The 20,428-nt window shown below is 46.1% G+C and overlaps 1 protein-coding gene and 1 long non-coding RNA gene across 6 annotated transcripts in view; one reads left to right on the top strand and one right to left on the bottom strand.

Annotated features, from left to right (window-relative positions):
* HIPK2 (homeodomain interacting protein kinase 2) overlaps positions 1-8,459 on the bottom strand; it is a 218,223-nt gene extending 209,764 nt beyond the window's left edge. For 2 of the 4 annotated variants that reach the window (XM_032275638.1, XM_032275640.1), the window contains exon 1: positions 8,071-8,459. In XM_032275638.1, the coding sequence (XP_032131529.1) occupies positions 8,071-8,089 (19 nt within the window). In that variant the 5' untranslated portion in view covers positions 8,090-8,459. The remainder of the gene's footprint in view (positions 1-8,070) is intronic. The other 2 variants (XM_032275639.1, XM_032275641.1) reach the window with 1 other exon arrangement.
* Positions 8,460-8,700: 241 nt separating this feature from the next.
* LOC116549927 lies at positions 8,701-20,195 on the top strand. Of its 2 annotated transcripts, XR_004268156.1 has the most exons (4): positions 8,701-8,969; positions 9,924-10,059; positions 18,220-18,316; positions 20,156-20,195. It is a non-coding gene; the product is annotated as an uncharacterized LOC116549927 (long non-coding RNA). The 2 variants fall into 2 exon arrangements; XR_004268155.1 differs by having other exon boundaries at positions 8,701-10,059.
* The last annotated feature ends 233 nt before the right edge of the window (positions 20,196-20,428 follow it).

Here is a 20,428-nt window from a genome sequence, read left to right as displayed (position 1 = left end):
TTTAACCACTGACTAATGGAAACATTTCTGTAATAAATTAGAGAACCTCCCAGGCTCAGTGAACAGAACATAACGAACATCGATGAATCTTTTCCTGATGCTGCAGGTCACACTGAATGAATAATAGTAAGGACACAGTGCTGGAGCTGCAGAGGTAACCGGTTCAGGGGAAAAGGCCGAAAGCAGGTATGCCTTCTCTCTTGGTGCTCCTTCTCCCTGCCACGAGTTCCCCTGATGCTTACTTCCCTCCAGAAGTCTCTGATACCCGCTCAGCTTCTGGTGAGTAGATGCCGTGACACAGAATTCAGGAAGGTATAATTTGCTGTCTTTCTGGACAGTTTCAAAAATGTATATGCTGGTTTTTGTCAGAGCCCTATAAATCTTTCATGAGATACAAAATAAACAAATTTTTAAAGAACACATTTCCACAATCAGCAATAAGCTGGAGTTTTCCAAATCTCCCTGCCCTGTGACTTAAAAAATTTCTTTAATTTAATAAAATCTTGGCATTATAACCCTGTGACTTTTAACAGAAATCCAGGCACAAACATCATTAAAATTTGCTTCTTTAGTGCTATGAAACTATGTTCCATAATTGTGTAAAGCTGGCATGACTGGTCGCTCTTTTTTTTTTTTGAGACAGAATCTTGCTCTGTTGCCAGGCTGGAGTGCAGTGGCCCAATCTCGGCTCACTGCAACCTCTGCCTCTTGGGTTCAAGCGATTCTCCTGCTTCAGCCTCCTGAGTAGCTGGGATTACAGGCACGTACCACCATGCCCAGCTAATTTTTGTCTTTTTAGTAGTGATGGGGTTTCACCATGTTGGTCAGGCTGGTCTCAAACTCCTGACCTCATGATCCGCCTGCTCTAGCCTCCCAATGATCACTCGTCTTATCATAAGCCCTTGGATGAATCATTTTATTTGGGAATAATGATCCCATAGGTTGAATCAACAGGGAAATAGTAGGAAGGAAAGTGGTAAAAATACACAAACAAACCTTTTTTTCATCAAAATGCAAATCTGTAACTGTGTGGGGCCAGAAGTGCTTTTGTAGTCAATGTTAATGGAAGGTTCTATGGTGATCTCTCACTGCGGATGGAGAGAACCACCTGGAGGAAAATGCCCGTGTCCACTCACATGTTAGACTGCATTCTTTTTGTGACAAAGGTTTTTATAAAGTTGACAGCATTAACACATGCAGGAGAATCAATCAATCTTAATTCTGCTTAAGCACAGTGGCATTTAATTGATCAGAACCTACTAAGACAAAAGAAGTTAGGCAAGAATTGTTAAAACAGACTATTTTCAAAAACACTACAGATTTCTTCAATACTGTGTTCTGAAATAACTGGCTATAAAACCACGAAGCTATTTTGCAGTTTTAAAGGTTTGCTGACTTTTTCTTTTTTTTCTGGCACCAATTTTACTCGTTTGCCTTCTAAGGGCAAAGATAGCCGTCAGAAAAAACACAAGTTGCAGTGATATCGTTCATTACATCTTTTGCATTTTCCATTGGCTTTAGACCAAAGAGAAGGAGCAATATCCTCTAAAAGTCTGACTTGTAAACACTCTCATAAACACCTAGCTCACTCACCTTGGAGAACCTGGTAAAACAGGTAGGGCATTGGCTGACTCAGAATCTATAAAGAATTTGACAAACTGTCCTTTCTAAACGTGAATGACCTGACAGTGCTCTGAATCATCAAGACTTTTGTGTGCCCGCTCTTCGTTCAAATGTAGTTCAAGTTTTTATACTTATGGCCTCTGCATTCTGCTTGTCAAATCTGCAGGAGATAATTAAGCAAGAGTCTAAAGAGTTGGAAGTAGAGAGGTGAAATGCAAAGTGATCAGTGGAGTCAAGCAGAAGGTGGCTTTGTTGGGGTGACGGATGCCAGACACAAGTACAAGAAAACTAAAGACTCAGGGCTGAAATGAATGCGAGCTACAGATGAGTCACCAATCCAGAGCTGTGTAAGTTATAACTTAGATGCATTAAAAGGGACAGTCAATTCCACAAATATTTATGAAGCGCCTACTAGGTTTAAGGAACTGCACAGCTATTGTAGGGGATACAAAGATGAATCAGCCATGGTTCCTGCCCTCCAGGGGTTCACAGTGATGCAAGAACCCTGAAGTCATTTTTCTCGTATATGCCATACTAATGAGAACATTATTAAAGAGCTGTATTCAGTTTTAACTGCCACCATTTTTTTTAAATAGGGGGAAACTAGAGAGAGTTCAGAGGAGAGAGAGGAGACGCTTTCAGTGACACAAAACATGCTCTGTGAAGAAAAAGCTAAAGGGACCCACTTATTATCTTTAAGTATATGAAAGGTTTTAGAAAAAGGAATTGAGTAAATGAAAACAAGTTTGAATGACAGCAGGCAAAATTTCAGCCAGGCCCGGGAATTTCTTGACAATCAGGTTAATAGAATACTGGAATTGGTCACTCAGGGAGTTCCAACTGCCCTTTCCTGGAAAAAGGAAAAAAAAATAATGAATTGACAATTTCAAGTCATGGACATTCACCTTCCTGAAGATGGGGGTGAGCATTATCTCTGTCAAGGTCTTCAGCTCTGGGGCTCTATGCTCCTGAGGCTGGGCCAGGTTTTTCTTTTTCCACAATTCCCTGAATGATCTGCTCTGGGTAAGTAGCCATTGAACACTTCAGAGTGACCACCCAATCTATATCCCCACCAACAAGTGCCATACAACTACCTGGATACAAGGTCTCATCCAGACAGCAAGGCTGGGAATCAATTATCCAACAGCCACATATGATACAAGAGTCCACTTGCAACAGAGCCTACGACACCAAATATCACAAACAAAAATCTCTGAGAACTTGTGCAAATTAGAAACATATTTGCATTTGCAAGGGTATAAAATTTAAGTAGCAAACAGAGAAAGACCGGATCTTCTGCAAGTAAAAGATGTTAATATCCAAGGACATTTCTAAGAAAGCTTGTAATGAGTATGTTCCGCACTCAGAAACTCTTTTTTGAGTCCACGTAAAGAAAATACTTCAAGAGAAAATAGAAGAATGGGGTCTTCTTGTTCTTTTTAAATTTTATTTTATTTTGAGACAGAGTCTCACTCTGTCACCCAGGCTGGAGTACAATGGCATGATCTCGGCTCACAGCAACCTCCGCCTGCCAGGTTCGAGCAATTCTCCTGTCTCAGCCTCCCAAGTAGCTGGGATTACAGGCACCCACTCCTGACCTCAGTTGATCCACCTGCCTTGGCCTACCAAAGTGTTGGGATTACAGGCATGAACCACCACACCTGGCCAAGTCTTCCCCTTCTATCGGAAGAAAACATAGGCATGTCAGAAGTATGAACTGCCACAAAAAAAAAAAAAGAAGAAAAAAATTCCATCTTGAGTCAGACCCACGGTCTAGTGAGTTATGCTTAAACCTTCTTTCACTTCCCTCACCCCATAGAGTTGAGGACAGGGACCAAGATTTTGTCATTTCTACAAACCCAGAACCTGCCACAGGACCTGGCGCACAGCAGGTCCTGCATAACTGCTTGCTGAATGAATGCATTAAAGATGGGTCCTCGTCTATCAAGAGGGGGAGCACATGAGGTCATGCGGGCGGAGGGTGCAGCACAGAGTGCAGCACAGAGTCAATATGGCCTACATCATAATGATTGCCGTGACCCTCAGGCATCTGGGTTTCTTTTAGAGCAAAAATAAAGACCTTTCTATACTCCAGGTTTTTCCTCTTTTTTTTCCCCCAACAGGGAATTGTCATACGAGATGGAACTCTTGCGAGTTTGGGCCTTTCAAGTTCACATCCCATCGGTGGTTATACAAAGCGTGCTGCCATTATTCTGAAGCCTGTCTTTGATACCAACCCAAAGTCCTTGAATTGTCATCAATAAGACTACCAGAAATTGTGGGCGAATTACGTGTTCAGAGAACAATAAGAAACGCTCACATATCACACCCTCTTGATCATCCCTGCTTTGCTCCATACAAACCTCAAAGGTGGTTCCCCAAGACTGGTCTCTATGGGAGGAAGGGAGAGAAAGAGAGAGATGAAGAAATATAAAACATAAAATACAAAGAATCTGAGCCACTGTAACTTACAGAAAGCCCCACATTGTCTTTTGCAGGAAAATGATGTTTAATGCATGATGAGGCAGACCCTGGATTGCGGTGGACGAGGAGCCTCCCCTCGGAGACGGCGCTTGATGAACCACGTCCGGTGCTCCCTTGCCCAGCCAGCTGCCTTGTTAAGGGCAAAGGTTATCTTTCATACTTGGGGATGCTTTCCAAGAGGCACTGCCTCTTGAAAAGTATCCGTTTCAGCTACAGCCCCTGAAACTCTGCCCCAGTAGTTTATTTGCACATTTTCAAGAAGCCCAGAAAGTGCCACTATAGAAGACAAATTCTCTACCTGAAACCAGCAGAAGCTCAATGTGAATAAAGAATCTGGAAAGGTCACAGAGGGGGTAAAAAGAAGGTTCTTTCTTCTATGGCTATAGGGGGTTTATTGTTGCTGGTGCCCAAGCTGGAAAGGGAATTGCAGGAGATTAATAATTGAAATGTTGCTATTATTGGTTTTCTAAACTATTTGTGGGTTATTCTTTCCCTGGAGTCATCATGCCTGTAAGCAGCTCAGAAGACAGAGGGATTTAACACACACTGAGAAAAGGCCTACTACAGCCAGAGACTTTACATGTGCTAGTTTCTAATGGAGTTCCTGCACAATCCAATAAAGCTCAATAATAATAATAACAGCTTAGAGAAGTTAAGTAACATGCCCAAAGTCATACGGCTAGTTTCAAATTCAGGTTTCTCTGATTCAAGTATCATAGCACGCTGTCTGAAATCAAGGATAAAATTAAGGTACCTTACTCACTATGCAAATGTGGTAAGAAGAAAAGCAATATTTATACTTACTCATTTTTAAAATATAAAACCTAAACACAGGAATGGATATTTTAGGACATGTGTCATCAAACTCTGCTAACAGAAGATGTTTCAGAATCTCATTTCTTGGGAGACAACTTGGTAGACAGGCATCTTCAGGTCCATCTGATGATAGATTGCAGCAGGACAGTGTTTGGAAGCTGTGAAGTGTTCCTTTACATAAGCCAACAGTAATCAACACGGCATAGCTCAGGTAGAGGAAATATAAATAACTTGGAATTTAGGCTCCTCTCATTCAGAACCCATGGCAATATAGACCTTGGTGGTTGGCCTTTGCACTAGATATTGAAAAAGCCTTGCTAAGCAAGTTGATGGAGGAAATGCAATCACAAGGCAAATGTTTAACCTTCTAAAGAAAATAAACCTTTTTAAAAGAAGTTCAGTTCCAAATCACCAAAAACAAACGTGCTGTTTATAAACCTATCCTTCAAGCAAGCCCTGGAAGACCGATTATACCTTGCCACCCATTAATTTGTATTATCAAATTCACCTTGTTTCAATAACAGCATTTCTGTCTAAATCTCTGGCAGTTTAGAATGCTCTTTTAATGCATCTGGGCCTTCGCCTGGCATTCTGGCCTGATGCAGTAGCACCCCACTGAAACAATTCCCCCTCATGTCATTATACTCTTCCTGAGAAGAATCATGTGCACTTTTTAGGAGCTCAAAACCCACCAGGAATCCCTCCTCTTGGAGAATTCGACAGGAAAAGCTCTGCTCATTTAACATGCACACAGGGAGTCCACGTGCTCTGATTGAGACAGGGGAAAAATCAGGTTCCCTGAACCCAGCGGATGTCACCACGGCGGGAGAAAGGAGGTCATCAGAGTCTTGGCACACTCATCACAGTGAGTGAATGTGGGTCCTAGCAATCTAATCCTTGATTCTAGAGGTCACCTGTCTGTTCCGAGCATGTCTAACAGTCTCTTTCAAAAACACCCGAACCTGGGCTTTTGGCAGAGTGATGTGGGCTAGTTGAGGTGGGGTAAGAAGGAAGATTAGAAAAAGAATGATAAAGGTGCACACAGACACACCCCGAACAAAAGGGTGCACAGCGCAGGAATAATGAAGAGGGCACATGGACAAGATGGAGGGAAACCGAGGGCTGAAAAAGGCCACCACGGAGGTCACCTGAGACAGGGAAGGAAGGCTGGCAAATAAAAACAGTTCATGAAACCTTGGAGATCCATGACGATTCTTAAACATAACACCCTACACACCTGCAGCTCTTCATCTGGCTTAAGGAACTGGAGGAACAATGTATTAGGAACTGGGAGAGGCCAGGTCTCAGCCCCCGGGACAGCCTACATTCCATATGGATTTAGAATGAAACGGGCAGGAGAACAGTGCGATTCCCAAGATGGCTTTCCACAAAGTTGACAAAATACATCCCAACTCACATACCCGGTCCCTAGTAACAGGGAAATCAGCCGTTTACTATAGTTCTGAATTCAATGCCAAGTTCCTTCTCTCAACTCACCGAGAGTGTCCAGCAGAGGGAGTCTCAAGGAGGTACTTAATAAAGAGAAAATTGTTTCATTTTAACACTCTAGACAGTGGGAGCATTGACTGTAGCCCCCTCCTGTAGACGCAGATGAACAATGAATGGCCGACATGGGTTCTCCCACATGTTCACATGTCCACCGGCATGTTCTATTCTGAGTGGTGGAGTGATCAGAAATTTTGTTTTGTTTTGTCCAACGGTTAAATGGACCTTGTGTTCTTCAGAATCAAAGAGGAAAGCCCCTGGAATAACATCTCTCTGTTGCCTTCTAAACAGCCCCTTTGTTTCTAAGAGAGTCTGAAAAAAAATATTTACAGTCCATAGGTTATTTACAGCCTCGTTATCCAGGGCCTGACTGGTAACTTTATTCCGGCCAGAAATCTAATTCATTTGGAGCCCTGGAACTAATAACAGATTTTCTTTTCAGATAAGTTTTTTTTTTTTTTTTTTTTAATCAGCCTCTTATAACAGAGATAAAACTATTAATGCCTTCCCTGTCTCACTGGCCACAACTGTTCTCCGGATTTATAGGCTGATTACACTCCCCCCTCGTACCCTCCTCTGTGGCACACAAACCCTGTACCTCATTTGCGATTTCACCCCACAGAATATTCGAACAAAACCGAAAGAAAGCCGGGGGACCCACGCTAAAAGTATGTGAAGGCTGCGATTTCAATGATTTCACGAGACAAACATTTGCACGATGAAACGACTGAAAAATCAGACACACTTGGGTTTAAAATTCCCCCTACTACAAGCACACAAAAACACATCGAAGTGTAAAAACTTAGTTGATTCTGGGTTGCTTTCTGGCTGGAAGCTGACAGAACGGACCGAAGAGAAACGAAACAGAGTGTGCGAGGCAGACCCACGGCTTCTCCGCCTCGCATTCTTTTCTTTCTTCCTAAAGGCAGTCAAATGGGGGAAAACACCCCGACGCCAGGTGAAGGTGCACCACACAGGTCGACCCAGACCGAGCCAGAAAAACGTCTCCGCGGCTTCCCCGGCTGGAAAACCCAAAGTCCACGTCCCCTTGCACACGCTAATGCGGGGAGATTTTCGCCTGTTTCATTGTTCTGCCTGGCTCTGACACGGACTTTTCATCCCTCTCCTCTCTCCCCACCTAGCCCCGCGCGTTCCGATTCCACGGCCCCCCCAAAATCGGAGGCTCGCGGATAATAAAGGAGCGTGGGGTGGGCGCGGAGAGAAATGGGAAGGGGCGCGAGGCGGAGAGCGAAGTGGAAAGGAGGTGCTCCGAGAGGTAGCGTGGGGGGGGCGGTGGAAGCTGAGCCGCAGCACCTTCATTTATCGCAAATAAATAAAAAGCACAGTCACGGGTCCGCCTTCCCCGGCGCCCCTGCCCTCCCCGGGCAGCCGCCCACCCTCGCACACGCCCCCTCCCCTCCCGCGCCCCCAGCCCCTCTCCCCGCCCTGGAAGCGGGACCCCGCCGGCGCCGGGTCCCGGTCATCTTCCGGGCGCGGGAGGGGGTCGCGGCCCCCTAGGGCCCCGAGTGGGGGCTGGGGCGGGCGCCGGGGGCTGCGGGCGCGGAGCCGCGGGCAGAACAAAGCTGCGGGGGCCGCGGCGGGGCGGCGGGCGCGGGGTCGGCGGGGCCGGGCGCCCCTTACCTTCGTACACGGGGGCCATCGGGGCCGGGGTGTCCGCGGTTCATGGCAACGGGGACGGGAAAGCGGCGCGCGAGCTCGGCCCCCCCAGCCTCAGTCGGAATCTGCCATCTTGAGCCTGTGTCTCCGCTCTCGGCGCAGCCGAGGCCGCCCGCGCCCGCATCACCGCCTCCCGTGGCCGGCGCCGGGGGAGGGGACCGGGCGCGCCGCCGCCGCCGCCACCGCCGCTGCCGCCCGGGCCCGGCGCGGGGGGCTCGGGGCTCGGGGCTCGGGGCGGCCGGGCGGGCGGAGCGGCCGAGGCCGAGGCGCCGAGCGGCCGCGGCCCCCGAGCGGGTCCGCGGAGGGGCGGGAGCCGGGGGCAGCGCGCGGCCAGGGCCGGCGGGGCTCAGCTCAGCATGGCTGGGCGCGGGGGCTCCGCAAAAGTTGCTGGCGGAGGGGGGCGGCGGGCGGGGGCGGGGCGCGGGGCCGGGAGAGCCACAGGGAGTCCGCGCGCAATCGAGCGCCGATGGCACGGATGCGAGGCGGGGAAGGCCGAGCCGAAGGGCAGAGCCGCGCCGGCGGCCGGAGGGGACCGCGCGGGGAGGGGCGGCCGCGCAGCGCGGGGGGGACTGGGCGCGGGGCGGGCTCCGGGGAGCCGCTAGGGGGGCGGCCTGGGCCGGGCAGGCGCACGGCTCTGAGCCCAGCGCAGCCAAGCCGGTCCGCAGAGGGGCCCCAGAACTTTGTGTGTGTGTGTTCGTGTGTGTGTGTGTGTGTGTGTGTGTGCGCGCGTGTGTCTGTGCGCGCGCGCCCGTGTGTGTGTGCGAGGGTGCGCGCGTGCTGGCCCGGGGGGGAACCGACCCTAAGGAGAGCCCCCGGCTGGCAAAGTGGTTCGCCCATCTCGCAGCGGGTTGGCGCTCACGGAGGTAGGAGTGAAATGAATGAAGGAAGGAGTGGGAGCGCGCCGTGCTCCCAGGGAGGGCGGGTGAGTGGAGGAGCTTCGGAAAGCCACACGAGGTCAGAGGCACCAAGACCTGCCGTGCACGTCGCGGAAACGCAGCCCCCGGGGTGGTCGCCGGCTTCCTGCCGGAATGTGGCTTCCAAGCCACCCTGATCTTCGCCTCCTCGCGTCTACACTGTCCCGAGCCCCCGCCCCCCGCCCCCCATCACTTGAATGGGAGCTCACAACTGTCTGGGTCCTCGCTTTTCTCAGCGCTCTCTCCGATCAGGGCTTCCGCTAAACATTCTCCAAACTCTCCCCGGCTCAGAGCCTCTCCAGGTTTGCCTCTCCAGCTGTCTCCCGTATGCTTGGATAGGATGCCCTTCCATCCCCTCCAACTTAGGAAGACTTGTTGAGTCTCCTCTTAGGGACTGTTTTTAAAACCGTGGGTCGTGACACATTAATAGATCATAAAATAAATGCAGCGGATGGCAACGGGCTTTAAAAAAGAATGAAATGGAATCCAATAGAAAATATTAGAATCCACTGCCCTTAGTAAGGGAAACTATTGTTTCATAAACCTTTTGTTTCAATTATAGGTACTGGACAAGTGTACTGGACCATGATGTCAATTTTATTTCCGACTGTGGATCGTGGGTTTAACAAAGTTGAGAAGCTATCTTTTTAAGGTGTAAAATAATGATCTCTAACACTGTATGACTTTCTTGAATACAACCCAATGATTTTCTCACTACTTCTTATCCTTTCCGTTCTCCATCCTCCATTCCCCCTCCCCAAAAGGCAAGCTCTTTCACACTTTGTTAGTGGCACATCACAGCCCCTTCCTGTGTGATCTTGGACTCTGCCGTCTTCCTTGCCCCCACAATCAATGCTACACTTCCTACCACTTCTCTCAACCTAATGCCATTCACATTTGCAGAATCCCAGGCTACTGTTGCTAAAAGGGACCTCAGAGGTCATCTGGGCCAGCCCTGCCCTTTGAGAGTTGAAGAAATGAAGTCCAAGGAAGTAAAATCTATCGCCCAATGTCACACAGTATTGAAGCTTAGAAATAGGTCTCTTCTCTCACTCTGGTGTTCTTTACTCCACACCTGTCATTTATCTCCTTCCCTTCTAACCTCTCTGCAATCTTTAACCAGTCTCCCTAACTTTAGTTTTGGCTTAGGTCATCCTAAATACTGCCATCTTCATAATACGTGGTTCTGGCCATGCCATGCTTCTGGCTAACATCCTCTAAGGACTCAGCCTCTGCAGGTGGGGTTGAGTTTTCTAGCGCCTTGGCTTTTCATCAAGGCAGGTGAGTCCTAGTTTAGCTTTCTAAGGACGTGAGTTCAGCAAGGCACTGCTTCTCTAGCCAGACTGGTTTACTTGTAGTCCACTGCCAGCCTCACCCATCACTGTCGTTGTGCCTTTGCCCAAGCTGTCACTTTCCCACCCACTGTCCCAGTGGGGTGCTTTCTCCATCTTCTCTCTTTAACCAGCTTCTTCCTGTGTCTGGCTCACCTCCTCCACAAAACAGTCCAAGGTAGCATGAGAATAAGTCAGACCTAGGTTCAAATCCCAGCTCTTCCACTTAACTGTGTGATCTTGGTCAAATTGCTTAACCTCTCTGAGCTCAGTTTCTGTGTTTTGATTATGAGAAAGAAGAATAAGAGTAACATTCTCCTTTTTCATCTATAAATGTCTATCTCAGCCTTCACCACACAGGTATGTAACTCCCTGCTGTCTCTCTGCCCCTTTCTAGTGCTGGCCAATAGAACTTGCTGCCATAAGGGCAGCGTAGCCACTTATGTTTGTGGAGCACAAGAATTGTGGCTAGTGCAACTGAGGAACTGAATTTTTTATTTTAATTTTAATAGCCACAGGTGGTTAGCGGCTACCATCTTGGACAGGGCATCTCTAGACTGCAAGCTCCATAAGGACAGGAACCATGTTTTTCTTGCTTGGTATCGTACGTCCAGTAACTGTGCATTGCCCAGCACATGGTGACTACTGCACACGTACTTGTTCAATGGATGATAGCTGCAATGTGTCGCATGCTCTCTGGTGTGCAGCACAACAGTAAGAACTTGATAAAAGGCATTTCATATAGTCCTCACCACAGCCCCTGAGGCTGGGTTAGATTAGAGAGAGAGTTTTGTATACAGTGCAGACACATAGTAGGGGTTCAATAAAAGTTAGTATTATTCTAACACCTCCCTGTGACCAACTCCACTGACTCTTGTCTCATCTTTCCCTAGGCTCACAGAGCATTTCCTGGCTGTTGCTCACTCTGTCGTCCACAGGGTACCCTGTGTTCGTAACTGGATTGGCAGCATCTTGCTTTATAGGTCCCTGCTTTGTAGGGCTGCCTCTGAACTCAGCACTGACCAGCATTCACTAACTGCCTCTAAGTACATCCCAGCTGCTGTCTAGCAGTGAGTGATTCTAGGCAGTCTTAAAATGAAGATCACTTGTGTCAACTGAAAACATTTTACCAGTAGTCTCCCTCCCATAAGAAGGTAACCATCTTGGGCAAGGAAATAGAGTCCCATAAAAGGGGAACAAGACGGAGCCGTACAGACAGACACTCACCTCCTCTTCGGCCCACCATGACTGAAGCTGTACACATGTGATGCAAAACTTGCGTTCAGTTGAGCCAGCATAGTTGGTATCATATAATGGAAAAATATTCTCGAAATGAGCCTAGATCTTCTTTCATGAATTGGCAGACTGAGTATACTAATTGTCTCCTTTCCCTCTGGTGACTGCAGTCAAGTGACAGCAAGGTATAAACCTAACAGTGAAATGTCACTGAAGGAGAGCATGGGAGCTGGGAGGAGAGATGATCCGCAACAGAGCCTGGGCAGCACCAGTATTTGAGGCATGGGAAGAGGAAAAAGGGCTCCCCATGGAGGAGAGGGCAGAGAAGTTACAGGACAGCCAGGACAGGGGAATTCCTCAACATCCTAGCGAAGTCAACAGTGCTGCATGCTATTGAGAGGCCCACATCAGATAAAAGTGGAAAGGCAGCCGGGTGCAGTGGCTCACGCCTGTAATCCCAGCACTTTGGGAGGCCAAGGTGGGTGGATCACCCGAGGTCAAGAGCTCGAGACCAGCCTGGCCGACATGATGAAACCTCGTCCCTACTAAAAATGCAAAAAATTAGCCGGGCGTGGTGGCAGTGCGGGTTATCCCAGCTACTCGGGAGGCTGAGGCAGGAGAATCACTTGAACCCAGGAGGCGGAGGTTGCAGTGAGCCAAGATCACGCCACTGTACTCCAGCCTGGGCAACAAAAGCAAAACTCTGTCTCAAACAACAAACAAAAAAGCAGGAAGGCATTCACTGGATTTAGCCACAAGAGTTGCATAGTGACTTTGGTGAAACTAGTTTGGAGGGAAATATAGTTTCTTAAATTCCACCTGAAAGAATCTGTCCTGTTTTATGGGTGGAGATGGCAGAAGGATGGAGAGAGCTAGGCAGGTAGCAGAAGAGAACAGCACAGAGTGCTCCAAGCAGAGAAGGCATGGCCAGTCATGGGCCTGAGACAATGAGAGGGGTCTGGGAGCTGTCCCATTTGGCTAGAGACAGTGTGCATTGTATTTTATTTATTTAGTAAATATGTTAGCATTCAGTGTTCTAAGGAGTTTAATCAATCATTTAATAAGTCACTTGTTTTTTTTGTTTGTTTGGTTGGTTGGTTGGTTTTTTTTTTTGCAATACATGGAACTCTAGATTTCCAAAATACGATTTAACTTCAGGGTGCTTTGAGAAACAATAATAAAGGCAAGAAAACTGGAAAGGATTTAGTAACCATCCATACCAGTTACTCTCCTTAATCTGCCTTTCTACAGAATGGTACAAGTCACATCTTTCTCGGGAGTTGGTAGAGTGAACATGGGGGAGCTTTGACCTCATTTCAAGTTCATTTTGCTTACAGAATATGGAAAAAAGCGTCTTTGTTTTTTTTCATTTTTGCCTATAGATGTGAAAATGCACAACATCACAATATCTTCAAGGCCGCAGGATAGAGATAACCCTCTTTTTGGTGTATGCATTTAGGTGTGTATGTCTGTATTACTCTTAGGGTATTCATAGCATGATGTCTGTGTGGCTTGTATCTTATTCTCACTTGGTGTATGTTGCTCATATTTTCCTGACAGCTCTTTATTTTCCATGTCTGAGCCTGTGGTTTCTCTCTCGAGGATGTGCCTGGGGGAGGTAGGTCACTATCTCAAGTTCTGTCTTTTGATATCACACCTCTCTTTTGGTCTCTTGCTCTATTTCTATTTTCCTCTCTTTCTGGCTGTGTCTAATTTTCTTTTTCTCTGTATCTTTCTATCTTTTCCACACATTCTTTATTTCTTCTTCCTCTCCTTTTCTTATAATTCTGTTTCTTAACAAGTCATGATAGAGACCTATTTTTGTTTGGATTATTCTTAAGAAATTACTTTGTCTTTCTGTTTTAAAGCTTTGATCGGTTTCAATGATACAATTTGTAACAGAGTAGTATTTAATAGCAAGACTCTTTAACTGAAAGCTGCAGTGACAAGACATTACACTCACAGAGAATTTAAAAGAGTAGACATTGCATTCCAATGAGGAAAAATAGAGCTGTGGCTTTAAGGGCAAAGGGGAGAGCGAGGCTTGGCAGGGCAAAGGGAATCTCATTGTGGAAATGGCAGTCTTGGAGAAATTACCCTGACAAAATCAGGGGAATAGGGAAATATCATTCATTTTATGCTTCTGCTCCTAGAAGAAAAATGATCAGACACCTGAACAGGGGTGCAGGAAACGCAAAGTGATGCGATAAGAGCATTCAGCAGAAAGGAATTATGGCAAAAAAAAAAAAAATGCAATCAGCCTATGAATGAAAAGAAGCTGTAATGGAGGTGCACAGAAGGTAGGGTGATTTAGTTGGAGGTTGCAGGAATGGCAGATTAGGATGGATTTGCACAGGAGAAGCAGTTCAGAGAAGCAACCCAACCCTGCAGAGAAATTTCTGTGATAATGGGAAATAGGTAACAGCTTGGTTTCCCTGACCTGCGGTCCAGGCTGAACTCGGACAGATAGGCAGAAATGGTGCAGAAAGAAGCTTGGGGGTGGAGGTAGAAGTAAAGCTAGGCTGAGGAGAGCTCTTATAAAAGCCTACAGGTCCTGTTAAGCCAAGTTAAGCCTACCTCAGTCATGAATCAGTGGACCTGTGCATTTCTGTGCAGTGTGAAGTTTCAATTGTGATGTTTCCTCCCACTGACATGAAAGAGCTTGCTGTTATGTGGCCAGCCCTGGAGGGGCTTGACTGTCATGCCAGAGGACTGTTAGGACTGACCCTTTGCTCTGAGGTTGCCAGTGGCTTCTTAGATGCCCAATCCAGTGCCCTTTCTCAGCCCTTCCCCTGCTTGATTTCTAAGCAAACTTGAGCTAGACACTGTTAATGGCCTCACTCCTCTTGAACCACTCCCCTCCCTTCACATGCTTGTTTAGTTTGTTTTTTTCTTTCAACATTCCTAGTCATACCTTCTCTCTCTCCTCTGTCTCCCTTCCTCCCTCCCTCCCTCCTTCCCTCCCTCCCTCCCTCCCTTCTTTCCTTCCTTCTCTCTCTCTCTCTGTTTTTTTCTTTTTTTTCTTGTCTTTCTTTCTTTTTCCAAGAAAGTCAATTCATCAGCCAGACATGTTGGCTCATGCCTTTAATCCCAGCATTTTGGGAGGCCAATGCGGGCAGATCACCTGAGGTTGGTAGTTCAAGACTGGCCTGACTAACATGGTGAAACCCTCTCTCTACTAAAAATAAAAAATTAGCCAAATGTGGTGGCACGTGCCTGTAATCCCAGCCACTCAGGAGGCTGAGGCAAGAGAATTGCTTGAACCTGGGAGGCGGACGGTGCAGTGACCCGAGATCGCGCCATTCATTGCACTGCAGCCTGGGCAACAAGAGGGAAACTCTGTCTCAAAAAAAGAAAAGAAAGAAAAAGAAAGAAAGTCAATTCATCAAGTGTTCAGCTACAGCTTACCATGTGCTAGAGATTCTGTAGCAGGAGCTCGGAGTATAAAAGGGAATACGCCACAGCCCTGGCTTTCAGGGAGCTCCGGCTCATAGAAAGACCACCAAGCAAGGGGCACGATACAATATAATGAGTGCAGCAGTAAAATGGATGCACGTGGACAAAAGGGAGCACAGAGGGACAAACGGCAAGGAGTGTGTTTGGGGTGGAGGAGGTGACATGCCTGTGCCCTGCACTGTGAGTTCTGGCAGGGGACAGCAAATAGGATAGAAAGGTATGAATGTCCAGGATCTGTGAGAAATTATAATATTGCTAAACATGCAAAGCAAAAGTGAGACAGTGGTCGAGAATGACGCTGGAGATTGTATGCCAAGCTGAAGAACTTGTACTTTATTCTGTATGCACCAGGTGTGGGGGAAAAAATGAATTCAATTTTGAACATGTTGAGTCGAAAGTACCTAGGAGATATTCAGATAGGGTTGCTCAGTTGCCAGGTGGGACTGGAGCTCAGCCAAGGGTTTTCAATGGGAGATAGAGATTGTTTTGAGGTGAGATCACACAGGGAGAGGTTACATGGCAGCATTTCTCAAAGTGTGGTCCTTGGGCTGGCTTTCTAAGGATGCAGACTCCTCAGGTAGAACCCCAAACCCGCTGACTCAGGAATCTCTGGGGGTTGCACCTGGAAATCTGCATTTTGAATTTACTCCCTAGGGGATATATTTACACAGAGCAGTTCTATAACCACTGGTGTGGAGGGAGAGGCTAAGAGGCTAAAGGAGGGAACCGGGAAGGGAGAAACCTGATCATTTAGGGGCCATGTGCTTCTCCACTCACCCCCTTTCTTGATGGACTGGATCTAAGTTCTCTTCTCTTCCCTCTCTGCTTGCTGTCTTGGCAAGCTCATCTCCAGATCTCTGAGACTGGTATTTGAATTGACATAGTCTCCTTAGCTCTTGTCCCACATTTCCACCTGCTTTCTTGGACACCTCTACCAAATGGAGCTCATCTCCTCCCTGCTTCTGGTAAACAGTGACCACCTCCTAGTCTTTCAGCTCCAGCCGTTGCAGGTCAACTGCCAGGACCCATTGTTTTTTGTTTTGTTTTGCAATAGGTTTTCACATTCTTCCATCCCTCTTCATTTCTGCTGCCAGTACCTGATTCAGCCTATCCCTACCTCCTCTCTGGACTGCTGCGCTATTTTTTCTTTTTTAACCAGGCATCCCTGACTCCAGTCACTCCCTCTTCTTTAATTGACATAACTCATTGTTGACAACATTGTCTTCCTGCGCGCTGCATACCATTGCTCAGAGATGTTCAGAGTCACCATATTGCCTGCATAATAACCTTAAGCACCTTACTTAACCTGACACGTAAATCCCATCGTGACCTGACCAAAGTTCCCTTCCCAATCTGTTTCCCACTCTTGCCTCTCATGCATCCTAAGCAATGGCTGCACATCTTTGTCTTTGTACATGCCAGCCTCTCTGCCCAGAGTGTCCTCAACTCCACGTCTTCCCCATCCTTTAAGACCCAGTTCACATACTGTTTCCTTCATGAAGCCTTTCCTAGTCCCCAGCCCACATCCCCAGAGGTAATTTATCCTTTATTCTCCCCAAAGCATATTTTACATCTGTTTCTGCGGCATACATTTTTTCCTCTCTAGTATTAGAGATTTTTGTTTTGTTTTTAAATGTCTTGCCTTTCCCTCTATGGAAGCAGTGAAACAGGGACTGAACATCAGGAAAATTTGCTCCACCACTTTTTTTTTTTTTTAAGACAGAGTCTTACTCTGTCACCTGGGCTGGAGTGCAGTGGCACAATCTCGACTCACTGCAACCTTTGCCTCCTGGGTTCAAGCAGTTCTGCCTCAGCCTCCTGAGTAGCTGGAATTACAGGCACCAGCCACTACACCTAGCTAACTTTTTGTATTTTTAGTAGAGATGGGGTTTCACCATGTTAGCCAGGCTGGTCTTGAACTCCTGACCCCATGATTTGCCCACCTTGGCAAATCCAAAGTGCTAGGATTACAGGCGTGAGCCACTGCACCCGGCCCAGGTCCATCACTTTTAACTGGATGATGATAGGGAAATGAGTTCATTTCTCTGCACCTCAGTTTTCTCATCTGTAGAGTGGGATAATAATGTCTACCTCATTAGTAGAAATTATTCATATGAAGGAAGGGAAAGACAGACTATACAAGACCACAAAAGCACCATAGTGCCAGGTATGAAGGAGTCATATACATGTACTGAATACATGAGAAGGATATACTTCTAGACAGCTTTGAACAGTTCTGGGAATATAATAATTAAGTGATAGAATGCAAGGAAGAATTTCATTTTGGGATTATCTGTTTTTATTTTAGTGAAAAGTTTCACAGATGTACATTTTACTTCTAACAGCTTCAAAGCCTAATTTTATTTTTTAAGCCTAGGGTTCTTTTCTTTCACGTAGTCCCGAAGCTTTTCAGTCTATGTGCAGACACATGTGGTTACCTACTCCCTAGCTCTGGTGTCTTCTTACTCAGTTGTAGAACTCTGATTTTATTTAGGGAGTAACAAACCTGCCTAAATAAATAGAAGGTAAATTATGATTGCTCTAAGTTCATTGCAGCAAATCAATCGTGTTTCCAGTGGTGGTCAGGTGACCCAATGAGACAAAAGGTAAAACTTGAAGGCTTCTGAGAAAGTGTCTCCTTTCCCATAAAAGTGCGTTCCATGGGAAGGGGTGGTTCATTTCCTTTCCCTCTTCTTCAGCTGTATCATAGTCTGATGGGAAGCTTTGGGTGGGATCAATTAGAGTGACATCTTGCAGGTAAGGAAGTAAACTGGCCTTGGAACCATTGACCTCCAGCCTTATTGAGAGGAGAGCTGTTTTTATGAAGACACCTTTAGCGAAGCATTCCGTGACTTGCAGCTAACAGCATCAGCATCTTGGTCATTTTAAGGAAGAATTTAGTTTTGTGATTTTCTTATAGTGTTTTATCACTGTCCGTGTATAGATCTTTTAAAAAGAATTCAACAGCTTCAAAGTGTAAGTTTAAAAAAAAAACAAAGAATTTTTTGTCATAGAATTCTGAGGATTTTTGCATGTATATGAGAGATGAATTTGAATTTTTCAAGAATTTCTTTTGGCATAAGGCAATATCTTTAGCTCACATTCCACTTGCCCTAGGTGATACACTTCGTCAGCTTTCAGAAGCTGCTGATTTGCTTTGCTTATCTTTTCTTTAGGAGACATTTGCTGCCTGGACTGCCTGGCTGATTTGAGCTAGTTTGTCTGCTAGCCAGTTTGAGTTGGATGTTTAAATAGGAGGCAGAATAACAACAGGTAAGATTTTTTAAATATCCTTGAATTTCTTTGTGTTCTATTGACATTATTATGTTGATGACACACTTCCAAATGCAAAGCCCTGTGTTAAGTAGCCAGAGAGGGGAAGGTGATGGGCAACTGGGAGACTGGTGACTAACAAGATGGTGTCACCGGGTTCCTGAGTCTAAGGGTTGGGCAAAGCCAGGGCGATGACTGTGATGGCCAAGGAGAGCAAGCAGTAGAAACTTGGATCCAAAGGGCGTTAGGCATGAAACCTACCCTGACAACCCTATTTAATATTGCAACTTGCCCCTCCACCCTCACTGTCCTCTAGTGTACCCCATTTTCCCTTACCTAGTGTTCTTAACCTTTTTTCTTTCTCTTGTGGATTCTTCTGCAGTTTGGTGAAGGCTAGGGGTGCCTCTCAGAATAATGTTTTTAAAAGCATGGAAAAACAGATAAGACTACAAAAGAAGTGGATTGTATTGAGATACAGTTACTAAATGTGTATTTCTTTATTGATACAATTTTGAGAAACAGTTACTAAATGTATGTTTCTTTATTGACACATTAAGTAACAAGATTTAACCACAGGTTCAATAGCTACAAAGTAGTGATGAATGTAAATAACAGTTCAAGAAATCTGCAACAACTGTCAATCTGATACAAAATATCTGTGATTTCAATTGGTAACAAAGTTATAGGTATTGCTATGGCTTCTGAGGTTGGTTGTCTACAGTCAGATTTGAAGGTTTTAGACTAATGAAAATGAAGATGTCATTTTCTCCCCATCCAAGTTCACAGATCCCCTGAATTCTATCCGTAAACCCCTTATAAGTCTGGAGCTCCAGGATAAGAACCCCTGACCTTATCTTATTCTGCTATATTTGCATAGTATTTATTCTCTTCTAACATTGTTTATTACTTATTTATAAAGTTTATCTTTAATGGTCTGATTCTTTCTATTAGAATGTAAGTTTCACAAAATCATTGTTTGTTTTGTTCACTGATATATTCCAAGTGTCTAGAACAGTGCCTGATACTTCCTAGAGGCTCAATAAATACTTGTTACATGAGTGAGACCAGAATGTACCAGCATCTGGGTCTAGGCAGAGAAGCCAGGCCCATGGTCCTTCTGAATGTGAGGTCCCGTGCAACTGCACTCATCAAATCACCTGCTACCCAATTCTCTTGCAATTTGGAGGGAGGGAGTCAGACTGCTCTGTGGAGGTGGACTGAGAGACCTTGAGTTTTGCTCATGGCACCAGTGGGATTGGATGTGTGGAGAAGAGGAAAGGCTTAGGGCTGGGAATGAGAAATGGACATGGCACATGGAATGACCATGTCCTAGGGATGGCCCTGCCCCAGACGGGGGCCAGGTCTTAGCCAACAGTTAATACAAAATATATTTGGACAAATAGATCGGTCCTGGACTGAGAAGGGCCTTTACTGCCCAGCAGAAGTGTCTAAATCTATTTCCACAAGCAACAGAGAGGCACTGAATATTTTTGAGCAGGAGTCCAAGTTGGTGGAATGAAAGAAGGGCTAGAAATAAGAGCTACAAGATTTTGAGTGTGAGTAAGTGCCCACCTTATAAATCATTAGCAAAGAGAGCTATAACCCCTTCTCCAATTCTGTATGGATGACATCCATCAATCTGGTAAACGGAGGTCCTTAGTGTGGCAGGGTGTCGTCCTCACCTTGTTTAGCATCCCCATCAGAAATTCATGTTCACCTTTTGGCCTTTTTAATAATAATTTGAGAAGTTGTAGAAAATGCTTATACTTTTAATATGTTTAACGCCTCTCCCTCTCTCTCTCTCTCTCTCTCTCTCTCTCTCTATCTATCTCAACACAGGGTATCGTGATCTGTTGCCCAGGCTGGAATGTAGTTGCAATGGCATAATCACAATTCACTGCAGCCTCAACCTCCTGGGCTCAAGCAATCCTCCTGCCTCAGACCCCTGAGTAGCTGGGACTACAGGCATGCACCACTATGGCTAATTTTTTTTTTTTTTTTTTTTTTTTAAGACAGAGTCTAGCTCTGTCACCCAGACTGGAGTGCAATGGCATGATTTCAGCTCACTGCAACCTCCGCCTCCCAGGTTCAAGCGATTCTCCTGCCTCAGCC

Source organism: Sapajus apella, unplaced genomic scaffold (assembly GCF_009761245.1).
Source record: "Sapajus apella isolate SASKATOON/1434 unplaced genomic scaffold, GSC_monkey_1.0 scaffold7, whole genome shotgun sequence".
NCBI lineage: Eukaryota > Metazoa > Chordata > Mammalia > Primates > Cebidae > Sapajus > Sapajus apella.
This window is presented reverse-complemented; position numbering and strand designations above follow the sequence as displayed.